The following is a 15,321-nucleotide window of genomic DNA, read 5'->3' on the forward strand; positions in this document are numbered from 1 at the left end:
CAGAATTAAAAACGTGGAATGTTTTGACATTTACTCATCCAAAGCCCATGTTCAACAAACATGGTTTCTCTGAATATCCTTAACTCCATGCGGAATCAACACAAAGAAACCAGAGCTTGAAAGCTTTCATAATTACACTATTAAATCTTAAGATTTCCTACCCCCTTGCTTGATGTAATAATCAACAAGCGAAGCAATACATCACTTTTGCAAGCACCCCAATTAATTTTGAACATAAATCTCAACACATTTTCACACTATCCCATTAATTACTTCTTCAGTAAAAGAGCCAATCTTTTGTCGCTCACTTGAGTGAGTATAAATGGAAAATATTAAAGGTAGGAATTAAGTACAAATTTATGCGTTTTCTGTAAAACAGTTTTTCCTTCTGTCTCCTCTTTGATATACACAGTATAAAAAACACATTTGTTCTCACTTTATGTTAATACACACACGCTTTCCCCAAAAATCAAATGTGAAAAATCAGGTCTAGAATTCAATGATTGTATTGAGAGTGCCAGATCTATTCATTTTACAAATTGGGAAGAACAGTTTTATATTAAAGCATGAACTTGTGTAGCAGAGGTCTATATACTTAGAAAATATAGTTCTCATGTGTACATTCAACTAGAAGATAAAAATAGACATTATCTGTTTATAGTACCATTCACTACAGGAAATGGAAGGCTCTTCTCCCAAATCCGAATAAATCTTTTAAGAAACAAGTTATATATAATTTTTATCTAAGGTGAAAAAGCAGGAAGTAGCATTTGTTAGCAATTTTTAAAACTTAGTGTTCCTACTACAAAGTCACCGCATTTTAAATTGATTTATACATTGCAAAGCTTAATCCTTCTGTTTCAGTAGGCAATTAGAATCATTAGGCATGAATTATTTTAGTCAACAGAAGTTACTGGAGCAACATAATATTATTTTTCCTATTGAACTTGAATAAGCAGCTAAAGACTTCTCACTTGCTCGCTTGGCTCGTCACCAGAAACAGACTATTACAATGAGTTTTAAGTACCACCACAAGGCTCAGAGCTAATGAATAATAAAGAAATGTGCATGTTGTTCTTTGTCACCAAGTGTTACCAAATCCCTCCTGATACCTATACAGGGAGGAACGATTTTCTGTGACCTCCCTTGCGTATACCGAGTGTGAATGACTTTAACCTGGAATGAAAGTAAAATTTCAGCCAATATTGATCACTAATTACAGTGTTGAAAGCCTCAAGCTGTCTCGTAAAACTGCCGCCACCGAGGTCTGTTGGTACGGGGAGTGCAGCGGCGTTAAGCCCGGTGAACGTGCGTGGGAGCCCCGGCTCGTGATTGATGCGTCTGTGCTTGCCAGTGTGCTGCCTGGAGAACTGCGGGGCTTCCGCACACGCTTCTCGCTGTTTGATCGTAATAGGGCACGCTTTCAGATGGCTTCAATTATCTTGGACTGCAGAAATGACAAAAGAAAGTAAAATGACTCTCCGTGAGGATTTCCTTCCACATCCCTACCCTGCGTATAAATTTGTCTTCAGATTTAGGTGTTGTCCACCTCAACTTCACTGCCTTTTTTAGGAGTGGGCTGTAGTTTAATGATTAAGAAAAACGCGATTCCGTACTTCTGAGGGCTGTTCAGAGAGAACTGCATGTTGTGCTTCGGAGGGGATTGACAAGTGACTGACACCTGATGGACACATGCAGTGGTCATCAGGTGATGTTTTATATTGAGATGGTCAGGCCTTATTCATGGGACACATTTTGCCTGTTCTCCTTAATAGTTAAAATATGAAAGTATCCATAAAAGTGTTTAGACTTTCCCCGTGCTTAATTTGAGATTCGTGAGTGGAAATCATTTCCCAAAGCGTCTTTTAGAACTATATTATTCATATCGTCCTTTACGATGCTCCGCTATGTCAGGTTGTGCCCTAGAATTTGTGCAATTTTTCTGTCTTCTCAGACAGTTCCTTAGTTGTGTTTTGGATTTGGTTGTTTGAGGGTTTGGGGTTTTTTTTTGAGTGGTGGTTGGATTCTTCTTATTAGATTTTTATATGCCTCCCCCCGTCCCTGGCAGACATTTCTACTTCAACCGCCATTAATTTCTTACAAAATCAGGACTGTCTTCGTTTTTGTAGACTTTGGAAGACTTAGAAGTTCTCTTTTTGAAAAAAAGATGGATAAGAGAAATGTGAATCAAAGAAAGATTTGGAGCCTTGCCTTAAGGGTCTTCTTGCCTTTGGGGAGTACTTAGCTCTTTGGAACACTTACCTACTTTGGGTTAGCTTTAATAGTAAATGGAAGTTCTGACACTTACTAGGAAAAGGTGGTTCTCTCGCAGGCTTTTTCAGGTGTGAAGGGGAACCACAGCACACCTGTCCTGATTCAGTGAAGGTTGCCCTTTTTCTCTGGTGTAAACCAGCTGTGTCGTCTTGAATTCCACATGAAATATCTTGGAAGGATGCTTACTTTGGGATATTTTTGTAGTTTTGCGATTTGGGGGTTTCTTTTTTTGCTATGAAGGAGAAAGTCCATCAGGGATTAGCTCTCATTGCAAAGATCATTCCTATTGCCTGTAAAGTATATTGTCTTTTTCTGTGAAGAGCCACAATTGTACCTGCGGTGTCACAAGAACTTTCGCCTTTCAAAATACACGCTTTTGTAGGGGGGGGAGGGGGTGTTTAGGACTCAAACTGTTGAGAAGCCTTCTGACGGCACGTTGTGGTTTTCTAAAGTTGAGCAGGGGATTACCATACAACAGTAGATGCTATTCCTTGCACAGAAAATAGCCGTCTTTCCTCTGTATTACTGAACGCTTTGAGTATCCTAGACGTTTAATATGTCTTCATGGTTACACAATGTAGTAGTCAAAATGAACCATCTCAGTAGTTTGTTTATTTGAAGTCAAGTTTAAAAAAAAAAAAAAAAATTGTTTCTGCTAGCGACTCATCAAAAATCCAGTGTATGCATAAAAGCACCGGAATCATACTAATGACATACTCTGCTGCTATGAGGCTTCCTTTCCTTCTCATACACTGAACGCTATTTTGTCTTGGTTTATTCTGCTCCAGCTTGTGTTATTTGTGTAAGGGGTATAGACCTTTTCTTGTACCTGAAATGGTTTAACGTCCATCAGTACTGCTAGAATATGTTACTTTATTATTATTTTTATGTACTCATATGCAACTTTTAGTGTTTCTCTACAAAATTTGATTATTTTTACTGAATTCTGGTTGTTTTTTCTTTTTTTCTCTTTACTTAGGTTAGTGTTCCAGATGACCATAATGCTACTTCAGGCAGAAGTGCAAATAAGCAGGTATTTGAAGGTTTAACAACAGGACTTCTGAGGATAACTGCTGTGATTTTCAGATGTCTAATCTCCAGGTTCCCAGATGGAAACAACCACTCTACCGCACTGAAGATATTACAGGAAGTGAAAAGTAAATCCTCGCAAGTGGAAGCCTTCAACAGCAGAGTCCAAGACCTTATCAGGTTAAAATAAAAATAAAAATGAAACTTCTGTAAACTTCTTTACTACAGAGAAAGAAATTGGCAATGATTTAAGAAAGGAACTGACCGCTTTAACTCTGAACTTAGTATGAGTAGTTTGTGTTGAAAGACTGTTGAAATGCTGTATTCTCAAACAAAAAGTTTCTCCAAAAAACTGCAGTCGCAGAAATACAGAAAACCAAAAGTCATTTAATTTTGGACTTGGTTTTTTGTGTCCGTTCCGTCAGTTTCTTCTCCTAATTACCTAGGAGTCAGCTTCCATATTTTCATTATTTTCTCTCAGTTCTCTGTGCTGACTGTGTATGCCCATTGCCCGTCGGGTCCTGCATATCATAAATGCATTCATATAAGCTTGCCAGAAAATACATAGTTCCTATTGTAAAGATTACCCAGTAATTCCTGTGATCTGATTTCAACTTCTACAGCGCAGCTGTATTTTAATAGCAATTTTCTTTTCTAAGTATATTCCTTGAACAAGATTTCAATCCAAATAACTCAGTGAGTTGTAACAGAGTAAAAGAGAATACATTGTTTTTCTCATTTTTACTAGAAACGTTCTAATTCTATGGTAGAAACACTTGAAGCTGAATATATTCTATATAAAATTAATATATAATATATATAAAAAAAAAAACTAATATATACCAAACAACATATTAGACTTGCTAAAAGTGTGTAGTTTCTCTAGTAAATTATATAAATAATCGTCAGTACATCTTCAGCCTTCTGAAGAAATGCAATTCTGATTGTATGCTACCGAAAATGTGTCACAGTGAGCGTCTTCAGACTTTTCAAAGTCTGGTATGATGCCGATGGATGCAAAAAAGACAGCTGGAGGAGGAAAGCCAAACAAATAGTTGTCATAGATACCGGTGACCTCTAAAACTTTATTGTTCTCGTGTAACCCGCCTTCTCCCCAAACAGGTTTTGAAAGAGTGTGAAATTTCAGGATGTTGTATTCTCTCCTTTTATGAATGGGAGGGTGGGAGGTCTGCTTATTGATATTTGTGCTGAAGGGACATCTGACACTGACTGGGCCAGGCACAGGCATACCCTTAAGATAAGGAGACACATGAGAATCCGACTAAGTCCCTCACCTGAGGCACTTTAGGGGATCTGGTTATAAATGGAGAATGAAAGGCACGATGACAAGGTAATAGCGCAATTAGGAAAAAGAAGAGAGAGGGCGTTTTGAACTAGTCAAAAACAGACAAATTCTATTATTAATGAGAATCTTTCACCTCCAGGTCATTGTATTGTATGTCCTTGGGGAGTTGATTAAATGAGAGTTTTAGGAAGATGGGGGGAAGAAAGAGGAAAGGTGAAATTTTTTTTTTTTTTTTCCTATTTGGGGCTACTAGACCTGATGCATAAACAACAGTTTCCTACACACTGTCTGGGGATCAAAGGGGTAGCCAAATTATTAGAACTATGCTACCATAGGTAACAGGACTCGGAGATAGGAGCAATAGATTAGAGAGCTTTGACATTCCACTTGTCTGTATGCTCAGTTCTTCAAGGAAAGGAGTGCTCCATGCATCTTCCCATTGTCTCCGGGTGCCGTTAAAGGATAGTCCCGGTAGACTGAAAACTCTCATCCATCTATTTCTTCTCTGCCAAGAGAGCAGCCGCTTTGTATCCAGATGTGGGTGTAAAGGAAGGGGGGAAAATGAACGTGTTCTGCAGGTGTCAGTCAGACTGTAGAGACATTCCTAGGGAAAAAGGAAGAGAACATTGATGAGAATAGTTGTGCCTTTTTGTCAGTAATCATCTATCAGTATTAGCTGTATTTTATTTGGTTCCTCCCTCCTCTCCCATCCTCTTTCACAGAGAGATTCCTAGCACTCAGCACTTCTCTGGCACTGTGATGTATCTAACACCCAGCTCTGTTCCTGGAATTATTCTCCTAATACGGGGAGAGCTTGCTTACCACCCTTATGATCAGGTGGATTGCTTAGATCAAAATCTGCAAGAAAACCTAATGCTGGTAACCTTTCATGTTGCTAAACATAACAGACAAACTTACCTGAGCAACGAGCGTGGGTTAAATAACCTTTGTTAGTCTTTAAGTGTTTTTAACTGCTATACTTCGGGAGCTTTAAAAATCTTTCCTATGCAGTTAGACTTCTTGCTTTATATCCAGTGTATTTTTATTCTTAATTGCTTCCAACAGCTTTGTGTCAGCAGGGTAAACTTTGGCAGAAAGTCTAGCTTCTAGCCCTGAAGAGAGATGAGTCTTTGAGCAACAACACTGTCTGAAAAGTGGAGAGGTTTTCTCCCCTAATCTTAAAAATCCCTGGTTTTTCAAAATCAGACTGTAAGACATGTGAGGGAATAGTTGTTCTTAATAAATGCTTGTACAGCTCCTGTGACAAGCGTTATCAAATCAGTATTGTTTATTTACTAGAATCAATATTATTTAATAATGTTCCGTACTTCATCAAGTCAGAGTGGTCTTGACATTATGGAAACGCACAGCCAATGGTGTTCCCGTACCAAGGAGCCTATGCTCCAAGAGGCAATCTCTAACAAATGGACTTGACCAGCAAGTAGAGGGAACAGCTGGTAGGATGGAGTAATATTAATAACGGGATGGTTTAGCGTAGACTGTCAGTGTAAAAACAGTGACTCGGTTGATGGTGTCTGAAAGCAATTGGTTCCCCGTGCCTGTTAAGTCAGGTGGAGGCACAGGATATAACAGCAGTTCTGATTTTGGCAAGAAGTTTCTCCCACTTGATAAAAGGGGAGGAAAGTACAAAGGAAATCAGAGGGGACTGAGAAGGAGGTGATTGCAGCAGGGTATTTGTCTCCACAAAGGAAATTGATCTCACGTAAGTCAGCAGAATGAACAGTTGAGACAGAGTAAAGTCCAAGAAGCTGAACGTTGGTGGGAGAAAAAGGAAAGCATGAGAAGTTAGGTGATATCAACAAAATGACATTGGAAAAAAAAAAAATCATCTGCGTGCACAGTTTAAGTGGAGTTGATAATGATCGAAGTGTGAGAGAACCTGGTGTGGACAGAGCGATCTTGGTACAGGGACAAACAGTGAATTTTTTTGGCATAGGTTTCCATGCTATTAGAAATTCAAAGAAGAAACTTCAGCAGTAGTGATCTGATGATCAGCAACGATCATCTACTCTGATAATAAAAAAGAAAGAGGAGTTCTCAGTTTAAAAAAATTCAACCCATCACTGGCATGTTTTTCTCTGGGTTGAGTTCTGGTTGAGCTCCTGAGGAGGCTTTCTGATCCTGATCCTTGTATACTGACGGTAGAAGGTTGTTACCTGCATGTTCTATTAGTCTCTTAACTGCGGCATATAATTTAAAAAGGAAAAAAAAAAAACCCCGACAACTGGGCAGTAGTTGTTATGATATATGTATTGCAATAAAACGTTATCTGGGTAACATCATTGTCTTCTTGAATTAGTGTGTTCCACAAAGTTTATCTCTTCATGCTAAAAAGAAATTGTGCTGTTGCAGAGCTATCAAGATTATTATAAATCATATAACTATGGCAAAATTCCATTGTCCTTCTAGGAGTATGGTAAAATAAACATTTACACTCATCTTTCTTGTACAGTATAATACAAGTTATCCTGCAACAGACAGATCTCTTAACAAAAACTACTGATAGTTACAGAGAGCCAGATCTGAAGTTATTGTAATTTGAATTGTTTTATTGAACCCTTTCAGAAAGGGTATTTAAGAATCACAACCTGCATTTTGTATGGTTTGATAGTAGAGAAGCCGAAATTACTTCCTTTGCAAAGTTACCGAAACTGGCATGGGACTATTTTTTTAATAGAGTTTTTCCTCTGTTTCTAGTTACGTGGTGAACATAGGATTGATAGACAAGCTGTGCTGCTGCTTCCTCTCTGTTCAAGGCCCTGTTGATGAGAATCCCAAAATAGCAACTTTTCTACAAAATGCCACAGCAGTGTTGCATGGAATATGTCAACTATGTTTTGCTGTCAATGGAAGGTAGGTGCACTTCGTCTGTCGTCTCTAATACGTTCTTCAGGCAGCAGCTGTTGTAACCCTGTGCCAACGCCGCGTTCGTGGAAGCGAGCGTTCCGACGAGGCTGTTAAACAGAACTGTTCTTAGTCACACAGTCATAGCCGGTAAAGAAACGGCACTGGAAATTCACTCTGCTCACCCTTTCACCATTGAACTGTAATTAGTTACCTGCACTGAGTCTTGATTCTTGTAAGTCATTTATCAGAACTGCAAACTTTATCTCCTTTACTCATCATTACAGAGAGGGTTTTATCACTACTAATTTTAAATGCCCAGTCCTAAGGACTTCAAGAGGTATTTTATTGTCAGCTAAAACCAACTCTTAATTGATTTGTCTCTAGAGCAGTCTAATTCTTTAAAATACCACTATTAGCAAGGGAATTATATTTTCTGTAAAGAAAAGAAAATTCTCTGACAAATCTAGTAATACTAATGCAAAATGTTCGTTATCGGAACCTAACCAGGGTTGTGGGGAGTGAGCATGAGGTATGTGTCTGCCAGCAAATCTGGACTTCTATAATCTACAACATCGGACAGCCTGACACTGAGAGAGTCAAAACTGCAGAGCTTCGGGGTGCGTGTACTAGAACCTACCACAGTTAACATGTTACACATTTCAGGAAAAGACAAGGCTGACAGAACTTTACAATGAATTCCTGAAGGGTAAAACGATGTGAGGGTTGGAAAAACTAGAGTTAATACAACATAAAATAAGAAACAAAGCTGTAGGTAAGAGCTGTTGCTGGTAGCTCGGGGACAAAGGCACATGGAAAAAGAACTGCAAGAAATATGAGCCCAAAGAGACCATCCCAACTTACTGAAATTTCCCTTTCTTAAAGCTGCCAACTTGGCATTTTACATTCCAGGACAGCGCTGCCAAAAGTCAAATGCATACTTTAAAAAAAAAAAAAAAAAAAAAAAAAATCAGCCTTCTCTTAGTGGAATAATAGTTCTAGCTACGAAAGTGAGTAATATAATATTTGCCATTTTTGAAGCAGGCACATGCTTCACCCAAATAACGCAGAACTTTGCACCCCAAAATAATAAGGCGTTGTGCAAGTACTTCTTCCAAGAACATCTGTGCTTTGCAGCAGAATAATAGTTTTGGAGGGTCGAGCATTTTTCTTCACAGTTACACCAAGAAGTATCTGATCTTACTACCTGCATATAATAGCAATGCTTTTGATTTTGTCCAACTTGCTGATCGTTCTCGATTTCCAGGTTGGATTGTTCATTTGAGCATGAAAAGAAACGAGAGGAATGAACTTGGAGGTTTCAAAACTGTTGTCTTTCACTTTTAGATCAAAAGCTTTGGTGTAACTGATTAGAAGGGCAGTTTAAATTAAGTGTCTTTCATCACCTGAGTCCACTCTCATTTAAGAAGTGAATGCAGAGTGTAATTCTGTCGCGTTACTGAAGTCCTTAGCGTTCAAGGTGATTTAAATGGAAAAAAGGTATTGCCAAACACAGATTAAGGTGGCAGAAACAGAGCTCAACTTTATTGAATTCTTAAATATGTCACCATATAGTAATACATGTTGTGTGATACATGATCTTGCAGCACAAAAGGTGGCCTCTCTTTGTGAGAAACACAGATGCCTCTTTCATTCGTGGTAAGTAGTAGGAGGAGGCAATGCAGCCTATTCAGTCAGAAACCGGCATTTCTCATTCTCCAGCTCAGTTGATACACGCTTGAGCACCCAACGTGCCGTATTATACTCCTCTCTACATCAGAGTAACTAACCGCTCTGATCGTAAAACTTCTGAAGTTGTTACTGAGAAGAAAAAAGCCTAGTCAGTACTACCAGTGCTTTGACGCTGCAGCATGAAGTTTTGCCAAAAGACTATCAGGCTTTCACCATTCTTGCAGGAGCAATTTTGAATTGTTTTGATGTATCTTCCTATACAGAACGTTTCCAGGTTGGGAACTTCTTTACACTCCTCGATGGCGACGGTGGGAGGCACAAAATAAGTTCATTTTTTCTGATAGAACTATTTCAGGCTGTTATTTGTCCTATAAAAAGTTGCCATTCCATATTAAATGCATTGGAGTATTTTTATGAAGTGCTCTTTATACTGTGCACAGTTCTTAGTGTGCTGCGCTGCTGAGTGGCGTAGTGGGAAGCTGATGGGACAGCAGATGCTGGGTGGGTAACGCACTGGGACCACCTCAGGGCGCTCTCACCATCCACAGTGCCTGCAATGATGAAATCCCGTATGAGCTAGAGATGGCCAAGCGCTGCGGGATCCTCCTCCTGAAGGATCCTCCTCCTGGTCTGACACCACCGACACCACCAGGCTGTTACAAACTTTACTGCAACTGTAATCGGCAATATCCCCAGAGGGCCAGAAGTTACACACTAGCTCACGTTTTAAACAATTAAGACATCCTGTCCTGTGGGTACAAAGTATGTTAGGCCATTGCTGGAGCTCCCATGTAGGAAGTCTGTCGATCCAGACTTTCTTACATTCCTCACAAGAACATGTCATTACACTCCCAGATTTAGCAGAATGTTTCTAAACCAAGCTCTGAATTGATACCCAGTGTTTATTTGGACAGTTACTTCATGGAAAAGAATTTTATAGTCAGGGAAGAGATCTCGGTCAAGTACCTACCTGCAGGTCTGCATCAGGCAAGATGTCACAACAAAAATGATTATTAGAGAATAGCCTTGCATTGGATCATAATGTATGTCAGCATTAAATATTAAATTAGGTGTATGGCTGATATAATGTAGATGATAAAATTTTAAGACATAAACTAAGATACTTTTTTTTTTTTATTCCCATGGTAGACTTAGGGGAAAAAAAAAAGGCCAAAATCATGGAATTAGATACAATAAAGGAAAGTCTTGCTAATGTGGAAACATAAAGTGGAGGATTTTAACACCATAAAAAGTTATGAAATGAGGGAATCTATTCTGAACATATGTTATAAACATTATAAGAGAGGGATTTTCTTTTCATTAATGGTCAAGGTCTTTAAAAAGATTTAACTTTGATATTGATCTTACTTATCAAGCGTTCATTTTTGGTGCTGGCTAATAAATGCTAGATTGATTCTTTTAAATGAAGTTTTTCTGTAGATGTGATAGCACGTTTTCCAAACACTGTGTAATACATATAAAAGATTATTTGTTAAAAACATTAATAACTTGTAACCTCATGTGAACCTTGTTTTGATAATTTTTATACCCTCATCTGTTATACAGTGAGAATCAGTGAGGATGACTTGAGACCTCCAACTGGAAGTCCCATTTTTCTTATGCAGTGTTGCAGCCATTGCTAGCAATGGAGGTGAGAGCTCCTTTCTCCCTGATGAGTTAAAAGAAAAAAAAAGTGTATGGGAGCTGAAAATAGGGGATCGTCCCTTATTGTATGTACTGAGAATTCATAAAATGCAGCACATCTGAGTATCAAGCTCGCTCTCTTTGCTGAGCAAAAGAAGAACCTGACATTTGATGCTTAGACTCAAAAATTGTGTCCTTGACAACAGTACGCAAGAATCAGTTGAGCATTAAGGGTAACAGTAGCCAGAACTGACAGCAGAGATGTTTTCATTAACCTGAAATAAAGCAAAATATTAAATAGACCTTATACAAAATAACAGTGGTTTATGGAGCCATATAAATCTGCCTTGCAACTGGTGTCCAATTCCAGATGTCCAGTAGCAGTGTTCAGGATGACAGCCTTGTTTTCCAGCGTTTATTATTGTAACTATGAGAGATGTAAGGCCTGTTCTGGGCCCTGGAGTCCTGAATTCACATATGGAGCATGCTTGGCTTGTAAAATAAGCCAGAAAACAATGAGCAGGCATGGAATGCAGGGAGCGTTAATAAAAATATGGCCATGCTGCCCCAGCTCACCCTTCCCTAAAAGCAGGAGTAAAGACTAAGTAAGAAAATACATGGCAAATCCTTCATCAGCATAGCAGGTATCTTACTTGTGTTCCTGGCTTTTCCGGGACTGCCCAGCGTTCATCAAATCTACATCCCCTTTTTCACTATAAGTCTCTGGAACTAAGATTTCTGTCCAATAACTTTAGTTGTTACTCTGTGGAGGATGATTGTTAATGCCTTGTTTCACTTTTCACCATTAGTATGAATGAATAAATTAATATTAACCACAGAGTTAATGCAAACAGCAGGAGGAAACTATCAGCAGCAGTGCAGTGTAAGGGTTAATCGCTAAGGAAGAATGTTCTCCCTGAGAGCAGTGCAGTGGACTAACAATAACACAGACACCAGGAGGAAAGTGAGTTATGCATAAAGAGAATATTGCAAATAATAGTCCCTCAAAGCATGTAGCTTCTTAGGACATCAAGTTTTTAAAAATTTTGCTGTTTTCTCGGTGTAAGAAATGTCTGCAAGCTCCCTCATTAATCTAGGCAAATAGAATGTCATAGCTAAATTGTTACTGTTGTGTGTTATCTCAAAACAGTAGTGGAATCCATATAAATCTGTGTCAACAGCTAATGAAGTTGTGGATTGCAAGCTGCAGTGGTGGAAAGCTGCAGATATATGGGGTTTGGTCGAGGAAAATAGTGACCGTCATGTCACAGATAGGCAAGGAAGTCTCTTTTCAGTTTTATTACAGTAATTAAGATAATGTCTGTTTTGGCTGCTGGATGGCAAATGAGATGCAAGTCTGTCTGAAGGCTGGTTGCGCTTCCCACTGCTTCCAACGGACAGCAGATCCAGCAAGGACTGTAAACTAACTGAAACTTGTTCCTGAAGTTACTAAAAGTTTTCAAGTCATCACTTTCACACAGTCCTGTGATTCCTAGCTTGATGGTGTGAATTATAACACCGTCTGACAGGTGCTAAATACTTCTTTATATTTCTTTTATTATTATCTTGCCTCTTTATGCTGACATCTCATTCTAAATAAAATCATTTAGAAGCAAAAAGTACAGATGATAGTTTTTAAATCCTAATAATACCCCCCCCCAACTGGTGATATTCTAAGCCTTTTGAAAACTCGTGTTTCCATTTGGCTCCGTGTTTTTAATCAGGAGTATGTATTTCAAATATACAAACATTATAATGTATACCCTTAGAAAGGCTTGACTGCTTGTTAGCTCAGCCAGTTTTTAAAACAGTGTATTTTCAGATATAAACAGTTTGCTCATATTGAAGCTTGGAGAAATTGTAGTTTTATACTTGTTCTGCAGAGTATGCTGTTTCTCATCAAGCTGTATTGAATTCCCGTTTTTAATAAATAGTGGTGTATTTTAAGCAGTGAAGTATCACTGTTTAGTATCTTTCTTTCCTGTGATGTATATATCCACATTTTTAAATTCTTAAACCTTTTCTGTAAGTAATAAACCCCGTACCGATTCCTGCGACTCCTTGATGGCGGGAGCTGAAAATCATAATGGCAGCCCCTAATGAAAATTCCCTGCATTTCATGAAACTTTCCTTTTTAAGATCCTGCAGGTTGTTTGACCGTACGATAAATATTTGCCTGTTTATCTGCGTTAAATATAGAGACTTGGTAAAGTTTGAAAGCCGATCTGTTTTCCCAGCTACATAAGCCAATGTAAAAAATCCAGTAAGTCTTGCTTCCCTTCAGTGATTAATCGGCGAGGTTTTGTCCATACTGACTGTTTGACTTTGGTAGCTCCTTTAAATAGGAGAATTAAAAGGAGGTACATCCGCAGGAATCTCCTCTTGTAGCTTTAGTTATGTAGAACCTAGGTCTCTTGTATGACGTTGTCACCTTGTGATTTTCATTTTTGTATGAGTTTTTACTTCAGTCTGTGTCCTGACAGTTGTCGCTGAATTTTCAGCAGGCTTACCTTGGAGGGGCACTGAAAATCTGCTAAACCTATGAAATGCGCTGTTGTACAGACTTGACCAAAATCACTCAAAGCAGCATGCACAAACCTTCATGCTTTATTTTCCAACATCTCATATACATTTTTTTTCTACTTTAAAGCTCCACAACCGGTATGAATAACGTCTTTTACCTTTTTATTGTAAACATTTAGACTTCAAGTGATTATAACTGACAGTTAAAACCAACAGGAGCCAGCAGACTGTTCATACGCACATTAACTGTAATACAGGCAACATCAAAAATAAACGTTTCTACCAGTTCCTTCAATCCACCAAACCTAGCAGACAGATTTTTATTTTTTGTAAGAGCTTTGTCCTGTGGTATAACTTTAAATTCCTGGTCTTTTCTCTGAAAAAAATAATGCTTGCATTCCGAGTTATTTTACAATTGACTTTTTTATGTATATTTTGATTCAATCACTGCTCCAGAGCAGCACAAAATGGTAAAAGGATTTTATCCAGCAACGTAAGCTTTTTCATATGGAGTTGTTTAAAAATAATGATGGAGTGAGAGTTGAAAGCAGGCTGACTTTAACCTTTGGTAAAATTGGTCAATCTTCTCATCGCATGTAGTCACCAAAAATTCTGGCAGGTATCATATACAGTAATTAATTTGGGGTTATCGTTTGACCATGAGTGGTTTTTTTTCTGTTTTGTACTGTTGAAAAAGCTGAGATTGAAATTAAGAAACGCTAGTTGGCAAAAGGAGCTGTGCTCTCATGGGATACTGTGGAAATAAACAGTCTAGTTACTTGATTGTAGTTAAGCGACGGTTAGCACATTCTGGCTACTGCGCACTGCGAAAGGAATAATCGGACAGCAGAAACTACTTTAAAGTGAAGAATATTAAGGAGTCCACGGGCACAGGAAGCACGGTTGTGGAAATGCACAGAGGTGGTCCCAGAGCCTTTCGCAGCCGCGCGGGTTCGCTCCCCGCTGCAGCCCGGTTCAGGTGCCAAGGGGACTTGGGGCTGTGCCGCGGGAATCTGCACCAGACGGCGCTGGCAAGGGCAGGTGATGCTTCAGGAAGTGTCTCTGCTGACTCTGTTCAAACACACTCACTTAGAGACCACAGAGCTTCAAAACAAAGATTTTGGGCACGGATTCCAGGCGTAGGAAAAGGAAAGTAATGCCGTAAATTGTTGTGCAGCATAGCTCCCCCCCCCCCCCCCAACACACTTAAAGCTCCAGTATTTTTTCCACATTTTTATTCTTTACGGAGTAAATGTTAGGGTCCTTATAAGTGTTACAAACCACCGGCTGAATGCCTGTGATTCTTCTTTTGCAGCAGGTAAGTGGCATCAAATTGTAATTTTAATCCTCTTTTTAATTTACTTCAGCTTGTCTTTTGAATGTTGTGCCGTCTATTTTGAGAGAATCCTACACTGGTGACCTTCTGAAGCGCTGTCGCGGCTGGTTTTGTGGCACAGTTTCTCTGAGGATTGTTAGGAGTTCAGCTGGCTATCACAGTATTAAACAAACACCCCGGTTTTTTGGAACCTGTACAGTAAACTCAGACGCGTCTGTAGGAATGGCTGGCCGCTAGCTGACAGCGTTGTGGTGGAGGCCCGGTGGTGACTGGTGGTCATGGGCTCACTTGTGTAACAGCACAGGTCCTGGAAAATCATAGAATCGTAGAATGGGTTGGGTTGGAAAGGACCTTGAAGATCATTGCACAGCTATGTTGGGTTTGTTCTTACTGTGTCTTGCCTAAAGATCTGATTGCTTCTTTCAAAGATTTGTGAAGTAATTATGCAGTCTCGTGTATTTTTTTGTACAGCGCAGGTATTGCTGAAATACGACCGGGACGTTAATCCTTGTGGTAGCAGCAGAGGACGCTGTACTTAAAAGATTTTTCAGTAGCATCAAACGTTCACAGACTCTAAATAGAAATAACTTGGAAAGAAATGGTATCCATAGATGTTAATTTCAGATAAGATCATTCCTTACGCATGTGATCT

General features: G+C 39.0%; 1 protein-coding gene across 1 annotated transcript in view; it reads left to right on the forward strand.

Annotated features, from left to right (window-relative positions):
• The window catches only part of SCAPER (S-phase cyclin A associated protein in the ER), a 135,451-nt gene that overhangs the window by 92,382 nt on the left and 27,748 nt on the right, over nucleotides 1-15,321 (forward strand). Inside the window, exons 21-22 of the mRNA XM_082488793.1 lie at nucleotides 3,254-3,483; nucleotides 7,328-7,483. Of these exons, the coding sequence (XP_082344919.1) occupies nucleotides 3,254-3,483; nucleotides 7,328-7,483 (386 nt within the window). The remainder of the gene's footprint in view (nucleotides 1-3,253; nucleotides 3,484-7,327; nucleotides 7,484-15,321) is intronic.

The sequence above is a fragment of the Vanellus vanellus genome, assembly GCF_965231255.1.
Source record: "Vanellus vanellus genome assembly, chromosome: 11".
Taxonomy (NCBI): Eukaryota; Metazoa; Chordata; class Aves; order Charadriiformes; family Charadriidae; genus Vanellus; species Vanellus vanellus.